This window comes from Schistocerca americana, chromosome 4, assembly GCF_021461395.2.
Source record: "Schistocerca americana isolate TAMUIC-IGC-003095 chromosome 4, iqSchAmer2.1, whole genome shotgun sequence".
NCBI lineage: Eukaryota > Metazoa > Arthropoda > Insecta > Orthoptera > Acrididae > Schistocerca > Schistocerca americana.
In genome coordinates, this window is record NC_060122.1 from 622,695,206 (window position 1) to 622,710,911 (window position 15,706).

Below are 15,706 nucleotides of genomic sequence, written 5' to 3' on the forward strand. Positions count from 1 at the left end.
CTATTACGTACTGAATTACCGGTTCATTATCCTCATATACTTCCTCTATCTCTTCATCTTCGGCTTGCGACGTCGACATGTATACCTGAATTATCCTCGTCGGTGTTGGTTCGCTGTCGATTCTAATGATAACTCTATATAGCAGAGGACACAGCAGTGAAAGGGATGAGGGCTTTCATTGCTCAAAGTTGTACAGGGAGCAAGGAATATAGGGGGTCTTTATGGAAGTCCTAGGCTCCAGAAGGCCGAGCGATTTAGCTGGTATCTAGGAAGAAATGAAGTCGAAAGACGGTTTTACTGTTGCCTTCTCGAAGGAGCTGTAGGGAGAAACTGATGGTTGCATTTCGTGAAGCAGGTCTCACATTAGAAGGCGGGCATCCACAGCCTCATACAGTGAGGAGACAGAAGCCATGGGATGGCGATATGCACATATAGAGATGGTGCTAGTTTCACGTGCACAAGACGATAAAGGGGCAGTGTATTGGTGGAACTGTCATTTGCACTCAGGTGATACACATGAAAAGTTTCCGACGAGATTATGGCAACACGATGGGAATGAACAGACTCTAAATGCGGAATTGTAGTTGCAGCTACAGACATAGGACACTTCATTTTGGAAATAGTTTGGAAATTCAACATTCCGAGATCCACAGTGTCAAATATGTACCGAGAATACCAAATTTCAGGCATTACCTCTCACGAAGCACAATGTAGTGGCCGACAGCCTTCGCTTAACAACCGGGAGCAGCGGCGTTGGCATAGAGTTGTCAGGGCTTACAGACAAGCAATACTGCGTGAAATAACTGTAGATATCAATGTGGGACGTACAACGAACGTATCCATTAGGACAATGCGGCGAAATTGGACGTTAATGTACTATGGCAACAGACGACTGACGCGAGTGTCTTTGCTAACAGCACGTCACCTGCAGCACCTGTCCTGGGCTCATGACCATATCGGTTGGACCCTAGAAGCCTGGGAAACCGTGACCTGGTCAGATGACTCACGGTTTCAGTTAGTAAGACACTGTTCAGGCTGGCGGTGGCTCCGCAATAAGGTGGGCTGTGTTTACATGGATCATTGACTGGAAATAGTTACGTTCGGCTAGTTGGAGACCCTTTGCAGTCAGTGATGGACCTCGTGCTCCCGCACAACGATGGATATTTTACGGATGAAAATGTCCTGTGTCACCGGGTTCAGTTTTCCACGATTGGTTTGCAGAACATTCCGGTCAGTTCGAGCATATAATCCGACCACTCAGACAGCCCGACATGAATCCCACCGAAAATTTGTAGGACATAATCTAGAGGTCAGTTCGTGCACAATATCCTGCACCGGCAGCACTCCCGTGGTTATAGACAGTTATAGAGGCACCATGGCTCCAAATTTCTTCAGTGTATTTACGAGTTGTTGAACCCATGCCACGTTCAGATGCTGTACTTCGCTGGGCACAAGGAGGTCCGACACTGTATTAGGGGGTGTCCCACGACTTTTGTCGCTTCAGTGTACATTGTCCGCCAGCCGTGATACAGTCCATGGCGAGCGTTGTTTATCCGACTACTCTAACCGCAGCCATCACAAGACAGTGGAGCACTTACTCGTAGAAGTAGTCGAGCCCCCGGACGAAGCGCCGCCAGGTGGGTGTGCTGATGACCTTCCACGGTGACAGCCGGAACTCCAGCTTGTATATCGAGTCGAACAGGACCTGCACGGTGTCGATTAGCCTCTGCGGCTCAGAGTCGGGAGGGAAATCCGGCTCCAGGCAACCGAGGCGCGCGTCCAGCGCCACCAGTGACACCGCTGCACATGGACCGGGATATTGGTCAACGTCATGTTTCCCAGCACCACAATATAGTATTAACTAAATGATTAGTGACAATGGTGTTCGAAACTTCCTGGCAGATTAAAACTGTGTGCCGAACCGAGTCGCGAACTTGGGTCGTTTGCCTTATACGAACAAGTGCTCTACCGACAAAGCTACCCAAGCACGATTCACGAACTGTCGTCACAGCTTTAGTTGCGCCAGTACATTATCTCCTATCTTCCAAACGTCAAAGAAGTTCTCTTGCGAAACTCCTGTGGAGTTTGGAAGATAGGAGACGAGCTAATGGCGTAAGTATAGCTGTGAGGACGGCTCGTGAGTCGTGCTCGGGTAGCTCAGTCGACAGAGCACTTCACGCAGAAAGAAAAGGTCACGAGTTCGAGTCTCGGTCCAGCACAGTTTTAATCTGCCAAGATGTTTCATATCAGCGTATACTTCACTGTAGAGTGAAAAACTCAGTTAGTAATGAAGTCTTTCTTAGCAAGCAATATTCTTCAGACAACGGCCCATGCACACATGTTAGAAATTTGGAAAACTGTTTGGTGATGACAACAAAGACACTGGAATAGATTTTTCTGAAAGGGGCGTTTGTCATGTTGAGGAAACACTAAAAGCTGCCCCAAAACTAAAGTAAAAAACACACGGTATTTCAAAAAGAATGATTTTTCAAAAGTTCTTATTTATTGAAAAAAAAACATAATACAGTTGTGGGATCAGTTGCAAAATACTCAAAAAATCTTAAAGTGTTAGCTATGTTATTACAAATTCTCTAGAATCCATCAAATGCAGCACTAACAACATCGAGACGATAGCTAGATTCGGCATATACTTTACACTAAGTATCTGATTGTACAGAAGTTATGACTACTGTTATTCCCTTCTTCACTTCTTCTGCGTCATGAGGTAATGTGGTAATGAACACACTTTTCTTCACATATCCTCACAAGAAAAAATCGTATGGGATCATGTCTTCTGATCTTGGAGGCTAACAATGCGAGGCACTGTCTCGGTGTCCCGTGTCACCTATCCAGCGTCGCGGTACACTGAAGTGCCAAAGAAGTTGGTAGAGGCACGCGTATTCACATACAGAGATATGTAAACAGCCATAAAACGGCGCTGCGGTCGGCAACACCTATATGAGACAACAAGTGTCTGCCGCAGTTGCAGGATTCATGATGTTACTTGCCTCCAACACTTTTTCAGACATTAATCGAGTCCATGTCACGTAGTGTTGCGGCACTTATGCGTGCTTGCAGGGCCCCTTCACGATATTGGGCAGGTATACCAATTTCTTTGGCTCTTCAGTGTATGAGATTCCAGCAGACTTGACCTGTTATTTGGAACCCCTAGCGAGACAGTCTCCCGATGCAACACGTAACTCTGCTTTTCAACGACTATGTGACACCACTAAATGGGACAGCAACGAGCAGTGCATTACTTTCGTTGCACGCGTCCCTGGCTGCAGTTGGAGTGGAGCCGGATGCTGAGTCAGCATTTGACATTGTGTCCGTCCACTTTGTCCAGGCCACCAATCACAGGGCACGGAAACGTGCGGCAGGACGAGACGGAACACGTGGTGACACATTTATACTCAACAGCTCTACTCCTGTGTGCCGATAGACTGGGTCTGATATAAACATCTATTTTCGCATTGAGCATGTTTTGGACCAAAATCCATTTTCAATAGTCGCCCTAGCCAAGAGAACGTGAAAGACAATATTGAAATGAACATGATAAATGCATTTAGATATGCATAATTAGAAAATAAACTTCTATGATACAACGGAGGTATGAGAACCTACAGTAGCTTCGTTACTTCATATGCCATATAGGTGTCCGTACTGAAAAGTACAAACACTTGAATCTGTGTCAACAACTCACCGAAGAAGACGTGATATATTCGCCGCTTTAGGGTGAAGCTCAATTCCACTGAAAAAAATTCTAATGTTGTCTACGAAAATTTTGTGAGTGTGTCGGCATGCAATACCCGTTGTTTCATGTGGTGCATTACACAGTAATTACATTTCGTTTTGATTTCTTACTTTCAATTGTCTTGACATCTATATCGTACATAAACTTCTTTACAGCAGTGTAGATGTCGGCGGTATGCACTGGATGTCTTGTTTGGAGACAACCCTGTTCCATACACTCACAGTACTTGCTGTTGACAACAGTAATGACCACTTGACTCTTCACCTTCAAGCTTGCATTCAGTACAACTCCGTTATGTATTGGGTTTGTTTTTCAGCCACTGTTAGTTGTACGTTAACAGTTATAGACAGCAGTACGAATACGTTTACTATTGAAGAGATGGCTGACAAATTCAAAAATGGTTCAAATGGCTCTGAGCACTATGGGACTTAACTGCTGAGGTCATCAGTCCCCTAGAACTTACAACTACTTAAACCTAAGTAACCTAAGGACATCACACACATCCATGCCCGAGGCAGGATTCGAACCTGCGACCGTAGCAGTCGCGCGGTTCCAGACTGTAGCGCCTAGAACCACTCGGCCACTCCGGCCGGCCGCTGACAAGTATCTTACGCTTGGGTTCACTGAATTTGTAAGGCTGCAAGATTTTGCCACCGTATATGAATAATTATGATAATTCCAATTTCGTTTACTTAGTATGGGATCTCATTGTAAGTGGGGTTAACGAATTATCAGTCATTTATCGGTTGACACTGAATAGTCTCATACTAAAGTTTTTGTAGACGTGCGTGCTATGAATGTAATTTTGTGCTGGCTCTGACAGTAAGGAGAAAGCGGTACTTCTGTCTCCGGAAGCGACACGAATCAAGGGCTACTGGCAGGGCAGTTTATGGCTCTGAAAAGAGGACGCCATGCGTTTGCTGCCGTCGCTGTGGCATCCGTCTTGAAGCAGGTGGAAAGGGTCTTCTTGTGGCGGCCCTGCGGTCGCTAAGGAGGCGGGGGTGAGACGATGCTGAAAGTATCTTACAAACGCCACCACCAGCCTTTTTTTTTGCACGAAGAATGCCTGCCACATATGCGAGCTAACGTTTGCAGAAGTTCTCATGCCAGACGCAAAGGCCAATTCCTGCCAAAAGACACAGAAAAGTACCTTCTTCTTCTCATGTTTGGTAGCGCTACAGCCCTGGGCGAGCAATGGCTTCTTCAACTATTTTGCTCCGCGTTTCTCTGTTGTTCTGCTACTCTTTGCCACCCCCACACTCCCGTACTCATGAGATCCACTACTACGTCGCCAGTCAGTCTTCTTCTAGGTATCCCTTTTCGCCTAGCTGAATGGAACACACTCTTCATCACTTTCTTTAGAAGTCTATCCACTACGGTTCTCTCTACGTATCCTAATCATCGTATTCGCTGTGATTTCACAAATTTTACTACGTCCCTACCTTGTACTAATACTTTTAATTCCGTGTTGTAGCGTATTCCCCGTCCTTCTTCTTCCCTTGCTGGACCATAGATTTTGTGTAATATTTTCGTTCATAGGTTCTTAGCGCATTTATATCACGTTCTGTCAACGTCCATACCTCTCACCCGTACGTAATAACAGGGCGGAATAGGGAGTTATATTTTAGTAGTTTTGTTTTCCTTGTTTTCCTTGAAAAGTTGCATATTTGCAAGGTAATCTCTGATCCCTACTTCTATTCTTGCCCTTATAGCCTTTCCAATACTGTTATCATTTGTTATTAGGGCTTCCAAGTAGTTAATAGAGGACACACCTTTGAAGCATTTCCTTTTGATGCTTAGGTTTTTAGGGGTTCTTCTGGCCTCAGATTGTGACGTTACCGTACGTTTTGTTTCCATTTACTGTGAGGCAAATTTTTAATGCTTCTGTTTCCATTGCCTGGTGTGTTTGTTGGATTACATTGATATTTCTTCCTCCTATAACAGTGTCATCGCCAGCGACCTTGACGCAGTGGTAACACCGGTTCCCGTCACATCACCGAAGTTAAGCGCTCTCGGGCGGGCTAGCACTAGGATGGATGACCACCCAGTCTGCCGAGTGCTGTTGGCAAGCGGGGTGCACTCTAGCCCTTGTGAGGTCAACTGAGGAGCTACTTGTTTGAGAAGTAGCGGCTCCGTTCTCGTAAACTGATATACGGCCGGGAGAGCGGTGTGCTGACCACATGCCCCTCCATATCCGTATCCAGTGTGGCCTGTGGGCTAAGGATGACACGGCGGCCGGTCGGCACCGTTGGGCCTTCCAAGGCTTGTTCGATGGACTTAAGTTTAGCATAACAGTGTCATCAGCGTATGGACACGTCTGGATAGTTTTCATAAATATGGTGCCTCTTTTGTTGATTTTATTTACTACACTATGGAGGGCTGTACTGAATAGGACAGTGGAGACACTATCACTTTGCTACACGCCTTTACTAAAATCAAAACTTTCACGTGTCTGGTTGGCTGAATTATAGATAGAGGAGGGTCACTATTTGTTCTAGAAGTTGTTACCGAACCGAGCATGAATTGGAGGCAGTTGGCTAATAACTTCATGACTCACAGAGTCGTAGGTATTCCGTTTATAGCGGGCACAGTGATTAGCCGCAAGGAGAGTTCACGCTAACGAGGTAAGGATCGCTGTAAACTGGCCACTGCGCGCGACGGGTGGACAATGTTTTGAGACCCTGCTGGCAAGGCGTCCGTCAACAGTCTCACCATTAGATTCGAAAGTCCTGATTTCGTCACTAGGAACGGCATCATTTGTTTCTCTGTGAGCAGAGAAACGAACCTGTGGTGCTTTGTGGAGACTGATGCATTACAGAGTGCTTCTTTACTACCGTATACTTCAGTCAAGTCTCTGCTCTTGGTTGAGAGCAAGCAGAATTCTTGATTCCTGTTCGGAATTGTACGGAAGTCCCTTCGTCCCTAGAAGTTTGCAGTCGCTGTTTCGCGTCACGTCAGAATTTTTACCTACGCACTGCACTTCGTCCTCACGACTGACGGTAGCACCAAGCAGACTGGTGCTGCACAACTGCTCTTCCCAGCACCACGGTGCGTCAGATAGGGAATCTTCAACAGTAAATGAGTTAAGTTCTATTTGTTTACTTGCAGAGCTCTTTACTGTCAGTGCCAATCAGGATCGTGGCTGTCTTATCTTCGATGCTAATCAGTATCTACCACTTAGTGTTTCCGTCAGATAAATAGGGGAGCGAGTTCGAGTCAGATCATAGACATTTTGCCAATCTTAAATTTAGGTTAATGAGTAAACATTTGCGTTCTATTTATATATTCAATTTGCATATTTTTCTTGGAGAGTTCTTTTTAAATATCAGTATTCAGTTTTTCTACTTTTCCTACTATTGGACTCGCAGTAATGATACTGACTGAGTTAAAATGGAGTACTGTCGTAGCCTGAGGAACGAATCCACATGTTGTTCCCATTTGTTGGTTTCCAATGTAGGGCTAATTTAATTTAGGCGGGCCAAAACCGTTGCGAACATGACACTAACAGCCATACCACAAACATATGCAACTGATGAGCTTTGGAAATTCAGTGGAAGAGCAGAACGAAGATGTTACGCTAAGAGATTTGCGGAGCGATGGCAACCAGATAGCAGTAAAATGACTCTGAGCACTATGGGACTCAACATCTGAGGTCATTAGTCCCCTAGAACTTAGAACTACTTAAACCTAACTAACATAAGGACATCACACACATCCATGCCCGAGGCAGGATTCGAACCTGCGATCGTAGCAGTCACGCGGCTCCAGACTGAAGTGCCTGAAACCGCACGGCCACCGCGGCCGGCCCAGATAGCAGTAGTTTTGCATCATCTGCTACTTGATTGTCAGTTTGGTGAATGCATACTGCAGGTATCTTTAATTTTACAAAAGTATTTCCACAAACATAATGGTAATTGGTGCCACAAACTGAATAGGTCATAATTACATTATGTCTCTATAATGATCCTGCTACGTCTGAAAAGGAAAGTTTACAATGAATGTGAATAACGAGGAGCAATTTCGGTGACTTTAATACACATGAGAATTATCTTTCTTAGACATCCAGTCTTTTAAGAATCGTGTATTCAACTTTATAAATCACAACTGCTTTGAGGAATGTCTAAGTGATAAATTGTTTATGTTACTTACATTCGAGGGCCCACTTGTAGAGCTCGTTAAGGAAATTGTCCGGCATCTCCAGGTTTTCGTCCCTGAGCAGAACCATCCTGTGGGGAAAGAAATCCCTTCAGTTTATTGATATTATTTGGGTCAGAATTATGTAGTTACTCTGCTTCAAAATAATTACGTACCAGACAAAAATATACATCGTCTGACAAAAAGGTGAAGTATCTATCATTTGCGCACTATCATTTGCCGGAATCTTCGTTTCGATATCTGCAACCATTCACGAAGTAAAAGGGGTGTGTACGTCTTACATGACTCATGCTGTGTAGTTGACGTCGGTGTACTGCTAGGTGTGGCGTCACAAGCCTTGTAGCATCTTCGGTTGCCCGCGCATGCACCCTGTATGGTATGGTGGTCTAAAAAGGAAGACGGTTTCCGGCAGTTTCCAGCGGTATTCTGTAGCAGCGTTCCTCCTGATGATGGCGGACAATCGTGTTGATATTAGGGTCCGGCAGCAAAACCGAGGGCACTACAGAATGATTTCATTTGAGCTACATCTACGCATACATTTCGCAGTACCATGTACAAAATGTTTAGAAAATACGTCCCATTACAGAAGACATCTTCTACACAACTGAATGTAGAAAGTTGGTGTAAATTTTAAACGACTCCATGGTGCAGAGAGATCATTCGCTTGCGCAATGTGCAAAGTGAGTCGTGATAGCGATAATACGAGAACGAAAAGTATTATACATTCTCCGTTTCAACAGGTGCAATTCAGTTTTTTAACTGTCACACCTGTGCAACGAGATTTTCGTCGAGAGTATAGTACAGTACATCTAATAGCTCGAAGCATTCGCGGACGGTACCAGCAATGCCACATTGGCCTCAAAATCCCTCGGATTTCTTAGTATGTCTTTTTATGTTGTGGTAACTCAAGGACTCCATTTATGTGCCCTCATTCTAACACTTTGGAAGCATAGCAACAGCAGTGAAGGCAGTAACTCCGGACACGTTCACAAAAGAATAGCCGCGCGGGATTAGCCGAGCGGTCTACGGCGCTGCAATCATGGACTGTGCTGCTGGTCCCGGCGGAGGTTCGAGTCCTCCCTCGGGCATGGGTGTGTGTATTTGTCCTTAGGATAATTTAGGTTAAGTAGTGTCTAAGATTAGGGACTGATGACCTTAGCAGTAAAAAAGTCCCATAAGATGTCACACACATTTGAACATTTGAACAAAAGAAGATGAGTTAGACTACCGTTCTCATACAAAATGAGGAACATATTAGTAGAATAAAGGTCCACAACCAGTTTCGAAGCACAAAGCTTCATCTTAAGATGCATCCAAATAATTAATGAATTAATGGAGCTGCCGAGGGTGGAGAGGGGGGGGGGGGGGGGGGGGGGGGAACCAGCCACTTCAAACGCCTGGGAGTGTTGGACGAGGAGCCACAGCGCATGCCTGGACAGCACGAGACAAGGAACTGACTGAACCTACAGCCCACACATTTATGTTCCCACAACTATTAGTAGGCATCTGAAGACGAAGCTTTATTATTCGAAACCGGTCGTCGAATGAATTAAGAAATGACTGGCAACTAAAGTAGATCTTTATCCCATAAACCTTTTGCATGTCTTATATGGTGGGCAAATTGCATATTTTTGAAGGACAAAGGAGAACTTTTGCACTAAACATACTGTTGAAAGTGCCCGCAGGGTTGTGTGTGCCGACGAGTAAAATATACACCTTTGTCAAATCGGATGGTTCTTTTGAGAATAAAAAGTTTCTAATCCGTCAATAACTCTTAGTGGTGTTGTAACAGGTAGAGTACTAGACTCCTCCCCTGGAGGTCCCGTGTTCAGTGACGATACGGGCGGGGAGTTTTCTTTATCCTGTTCCCTCCAAGGCAGCTCTAGGTCCACTCAGCTTGCTATCAAATGGCGGCCGGCCCGTGGGCTCACCAGCCTTCCACTCCTAGTGCCCAGTGAAGAAAGTCTGCAATTGTCTGCAGTCAGGCCAATAACCTGGTCACAGGCTTACGCCACAGGCTTTACCTTCATTATAGTTCACTCCACATTTTACCTCAATTCACGTAGAATAGGTAGTCTAAAATTGGGCGAATATTTTTTAAACATCCTTACTGAGGATCATTCATGTAGCATTCATGGATGGATCGTGCTAACAACGATTGCAGATACGCCACAATGCGAAATGATATCTGCTCAATTTCGCCTGGACGGAGTTTTAAATAGGCAGCTAAAGAATATTGGTATTTTTCGCCCTTAAAGGACGGTTCTCGAACAGGTTATCGCAAGATGCACGCTTCCTCGATTGTATGCCACTTAAAATTCTTCAACATGTCTGTTACTCCCTCTCTCTCGCTGGTCAAACTATTCGCGCCTTCCTACTTTGTACACGCTCCATGTCCCCAATATCTGCGACCTGACATATGGCCCGTACGCTTTAGCAATATTCAAGTATGCGTCACACAAATGTTATCTGTGCATTCTTCTTTGCAAACAGACTCCAGTCCCCCTGTATTCTACCAATGAATTTTAACCTACCATTAACTTTACCAACAGTAAGAGTTTTTGGTCGTTCCCTTACAGAACTGTGCTCATTGTTATGCCCGAATACAAGTATAAGATAACGGACTCCAGTTGTGGTCGATTAGTAGAATAGTCGAGACATACCATTCTTTTATCTTACATAGAATGAGCAACTTCGCATTTCTCTCCACGAAAAACTAGTTTCTGACCTTTGCACTGGGCTAATATTTTGACATTTACCTCAATACTAGACTTTTATCCACAGCTTCGTCCACTTACGAGTACGGCACACATATTGTACAGTTCTCCTCCTTTCTCTGTCCATCTCCTTCTCCTCCCTCTTTCTTTCCGTCTTCTTCTTCACCCACGTATGTTCATCTTCCCAATCACCTACGTCTTTCCATCTCCCCCCCCCCCCCCCGCCCCAAATATTTCTGCCCATCTCCTCCTCCCTCTCTCTCTCTTTCCATTTCTACATCTATCTACATCGACATGCATACTCTGCAAGCCACCTGACGGTGTATGACGGAGGGTACCCTGAGTACCTCTATCGGTTCTCCCTTCTATTCCAGTCTCGTATTGTTCGCGGAAAGAAGGATTGTCTGTATGCTTCTGTGTGGGCTCTAATCTCTCTGATTTTATCCTAATGGTCTCTTCGCGAGATATACGTAGGAGGGAGCAATATACTGCTGGACTCTTCGGTGAAGGTATGTTCTCGAAACTTCAACAAAAGCCCGTACCGAGTTACTGAGCGTCTCTCCTGCAGAGTCTTCCACTGGAGTTTATCTATCATCTCCGTAACGCTTTCGCGATTACTAAATGACCCTGTAACGAAGCGCGCTGCTCTCCGCTGGATCTTCTCTATCTCTTCTATCAACTCTATCTGGTACGGATCCCACACCGCTCAGCAGTATTCAAGCAGTGGGCGAACAATGTACTGTAACCTACTTCTTTTGTTTTCGGATTGCATTTCCTTAGGATTCTTCCAATGAATCTCAGTCTGGCATCTGCTTTACCGACGATCAAGTTTGTATGATCATTCCATTTTAAATCACTCCTAATGCGTACTCCCAGACAATTTATGGAATTAACTGCTTCCAGTTGCTGACATGCTATTTTGTAGCTAAATGATAAGGGATCTATCTTTCTATGTATTCGCAGCACATTGCACTTGTCTACATTGAGATTCAATTGCCATTCCTTGCACCATGCGTCAATTCGCTGCAGATCCTCCTGCATTTCAGTACAATTTTCAATTGTTATAACCTCTCGATATACCACAGCATCATCTGCAAAAAGCCTCAGTGAACTTCCGATGTCATCCACCAGGTCATTTATGTATATTGTGAACAGCAACGGTCCCATGACACTCCCCTGTGGCACACCTGAAATCACTCTTACTTCGGAAGACTTCTCTGCATTGAAAATGACATGCTGCGTTCTGTTATCTAGGAACTCCTCAATCCAATCACACAATTGGTCTGATAGTCCATATGCTCTTACTTTGTTCATTAAACGACTGTGGGGAACTGTATCGAACGGCTTGCGGTCAAGAAACACGGCATCTACCTGTGAACCCGTGTCTATGGCACTCTGAGTCTCGTGGACGAATAGCGCGATCTGGGTTTCACACGACCGTCTTTTTCGAAACCCCTGCTGATTCCTACAGAGTAGATTTCTAGTCTCCAGGAAAGTCATTATACTCGAACATAATACGTGTTCCAAAATTCTACAACTGATCGACGTTAGAGATATAGGTCTATGGTTCTGCACATCTGTTCGACGTCCCTTCTTGAAAACGGGGATGACCTGTGCCCTTTTCCAATCCTTTGGAACGCTACGCTCTTCTAGAGACCTTCGGTACACCGCTGCAAGAAGGGGGGCAAGTTCCTTCGCGTACTCTGTGTAAAATAGAACTGGTATCCCATCAGGTCCAGCGGCCTTTCCGCTTTTGAGCGATTTTTCCTTTCTCCATTTCTCCGTCTATCTTCACATTTTCCTCTCTATCCGTCTTCTCCATCCCCTTCTCTCTGCTCAGACACGCCCATGTGCATACACATATCAGGGCCTGCACATTTTGACATGTTTGGTGGGTAGTATCGAAATACATACACATATCATGGAATGCATTTTGATACTACCACACAACATGTCAAAATGAGCAGGCCAGGCTACATGTTGGGCATCATCAGTCGCTTTCATCCTTCTCCCTCCCCCAATAGGAGCTAGGTGCTTCTTATCCCCACAGTACTTCTTTCCAGATGATAAATAGTATTCTACTAGATTTGGAATCGATCGAGTTTTTATACACACAGTATACGCAGATTTTTCCCTGTGGCTTCACCCACATATGAATATGTCACATTGCACACATCTTCACCTCCCTTGCCTCTGTCCATCTCCTCCTTCGCCCTTTCTATGACCGTCTCCCCCTCTCTCTGTCCTTCTCCTCCTTCCCCCTTCATTTGCACATCATCCCCACCCTTCCCCCTTCATTTGTACATCTTCCCCCCCCCTTTGTCCATTCCTTTCTCGCCTCCTTACCTCCTCTGTCCCTCTCACCCTCCCACTCTCTCGTTCCATCGCCTTCCGCCTCCTCTATTTCCTCCCCCTCTCTCCCTGTCAAACTCCTCTTCTTGCTCTCTCTGATCATCTATTCCTCCCTGTTTTTTTTTTTTTTTGTTGTTTGTTCATCAGTCTACTGACTGGTTTGATGCGGCCCGCCACAAATTCCTTTCCTGTGCTAACCTCTTCATCTCAGAGTAGCACTTGCAACCTACGTCCTCAATTATTTGCTTGACGTATTCCAATCTCTGTCTTCCTCTACAGTTTTTGCCCTCTACAGCTCTCTCTAGTACCATGGAAGTCATTCCCTCATGTCTAAGCAGATGTCCTATCATCCTGTCCCTTCTCCTTATCAGTGTTTTCCACATATTCCTTTCCTCTCCGATTCTGCATATAACCTCCTCATTCCTTACCTTATCAGTCCACCTAATTTTCAACATTCGTCTATAGCACCACATCTCAAATGCTTCAATTCTCTTCTGTTCCGGTTTTCCCACAGTCCATGTTTCACTAGCATACAATGCTGTACTCCAGACGTACATCCTCAGAAATTTCTTCCTCAAATTAAGGCCGGTATTTGATATTAGTAGACTTCTCTTGGCCAGAAATGACTTTTTTGCCATAGCGAGTCTGCTTTTGATGTCCTCCTTGCTCCGTCCGTCATTGGTTATTTTACTGCCTAGGTAGCAGAATTCCTTAACTTCTTTGACTTCGTGACCATCAATCCTGATGTTAAGTTTCTCGCTGTTTTCATTTCTACTACTTCTCATTACCTTCGTCTTCCTCCGATTTACTCTCAAACCATACTGTGTACTCATTAGACTGTTCATTCCGTTCAGCAGATCATTTAATTCTTCTTCACTTTCACTCAGGATAGCAATGTCATCAGCGAATCGTATCATTGATATCCTTTCACCTTGTATTTTAATTCCACTCCTGAACCTTTCTTTTATTTCCATCACTGCTTCCTCGATGTACAGATTGAAGAGTAGGGGCGAAAGGCTACAGCCTTGTCTTACACCCTTCTTAATACGAGCACTTCGTTCATGATCGTCCACTCGTATTATTCCCTCTTGGTTGTTGTACATATTGTATATGACCCGTCTCTCCCTATAGCTTACTCCTACTTTTTTCAGAATCTCGAACAGCTTGCACCATTTTATATTGTCGAACGCTTTTTCCAGGTCGACAAATCCTATGAACGTGTCTTGATTTTTCTTTAGCCTTGCTTCCATTATTAGCCGTAACGTCAGAATTGCCTCTCTCGTCCCTTTACTTTTCCTAAAGCGGAACTGATCGTCACCTAGCGCATTCTCAATTTTCTTTTCCATTCTTCTGTATATTATTCTTGTAAGCAGCTTCGATGCATGAGCTGTTAAGCTGATTGTGCGATAATTCTCGCACTTGCCAGCTCTTGCCGTCTTCGGAATTGTGTGGATGATGCTTTTCCGAAAGTCAGATGGTATGTCGCCAGACTCATATATTCTACACACCAACGTGAATAGTCGTTTTGTTGCCACTTCCCCCAATGATCTTAGAAATTCTGATGGAATGTTATCTATCCCTTCTGCCTTATTTGACCGTAAGTCCTCCAAAGCTCTTTTAAATTCCGATTCTAATACTGGATCCCCTATCTCTTCTAAATCGACTCCTGTTTCTTCTTCTATCACATCAGACACATCTTCACCCTCATAGAGACTTTCAATGTATTCTTTCCACCTATCTGCTCTCTCCTCTGCATTTAATAGTGGAATTCCCGTTGCACTCTTGTTACCACCGTTGCTTTTAATGTAACCAAAGGTTGTTTTGACTTTCCTGTATGCTGAGTCTGTCATTCCGACAGTCATATCTTTTTGGATGTCTTCACATTTTTCCTGCAGCCATTTCGTCTTAGCTTCCCTGCTTTTCCTATTTATTTCATTCCTCAGCGACTTGTATTTCTGTATTCCTGATTTTCCCGGAACATGTTTGTACTTCCTCCCTTCATCAATCAACTGAAGTATTTCTTCTGTTACCCATGGTTTCTTCGCAGCTACCTTCTTTGTACCTATGTTTTCCTTCCCAACTTCTGTGATGGCCCTTTTTAGAGATGTCCATTCCTCTTCAACTGTACTGCCTACTGCGCTATTCCTTATTGCTGTATCTATAGCGTTAGAGAACTTCAAACGTATCTTGTCATTCCTTAGTACTTCCGTATCCCACTTCTTTGCGTATTGATTCTTCCTGACTAATGTCTTGAACTTCAGCCTACTCTTCATCACTACTATATTGTGATCTGAGTCTATATCTGCTCCTGGGTACGCCTTACAGTCCAGTATCTGATTTCGGAATCTCTGTCTGACCACGATGTAATCTAATTGAAATCTTCCCGTATCTCCCCGTTATCTATGTAAATCTCTTTCTCCCCTCCTCCTTCCTCTGACTATCCATCTAGTCCTACCCCCTCTCATTGACCATCTCCTCCCTCCATCTCTCTGAGTCCATGTATTCCTACATCCTCCCTCTACTACTCTACCTACTCTCCAGTCTCTCTCTGTCCATATCCTCTTCACTCCTCCATCCTCACTCCTCTTTCTCTGTCCATTTCGTTCACACAACTTTTCAGTTTCCCACGTACTAACTACCTCAGCGACCATTCAAAGTATAAGGGCGTCGGTATTACTATTTTAACGTGCCTGTTTAAGAAAGAACCTTCCACAGTTATAGCTAGATG

General features: G+C 44.6%; 1 protein-coding gene across 1 annotated transcript in view; it reads right to left on the minus strand.

Moving 5' to 3' along the window:
- The window catches only part of LOC124612344 (probable cytochrome P450 301a1, mitochondrial), a 175,267-nt gene that overhangs the window by 45,320 nt on the left and 114,241 nt on the right, over positions 1-15,706 (minus strand). The window contains exons 6-7 of the mRNA XM_047140498.1: positions 7,904-7,980; positions 1,599-1,800 (exon numbers count right to left, since the gene is read on the minus strand). Coding sequence (XP_046996454.1) covers positions 1,599-1,800; positions 7,904-7,980 — 279 coding nt within the window. The remainder of the gene's footprint in view (positions 1-1,598; positions 1,801-7,903; positions 7,981-15,706) is intronic.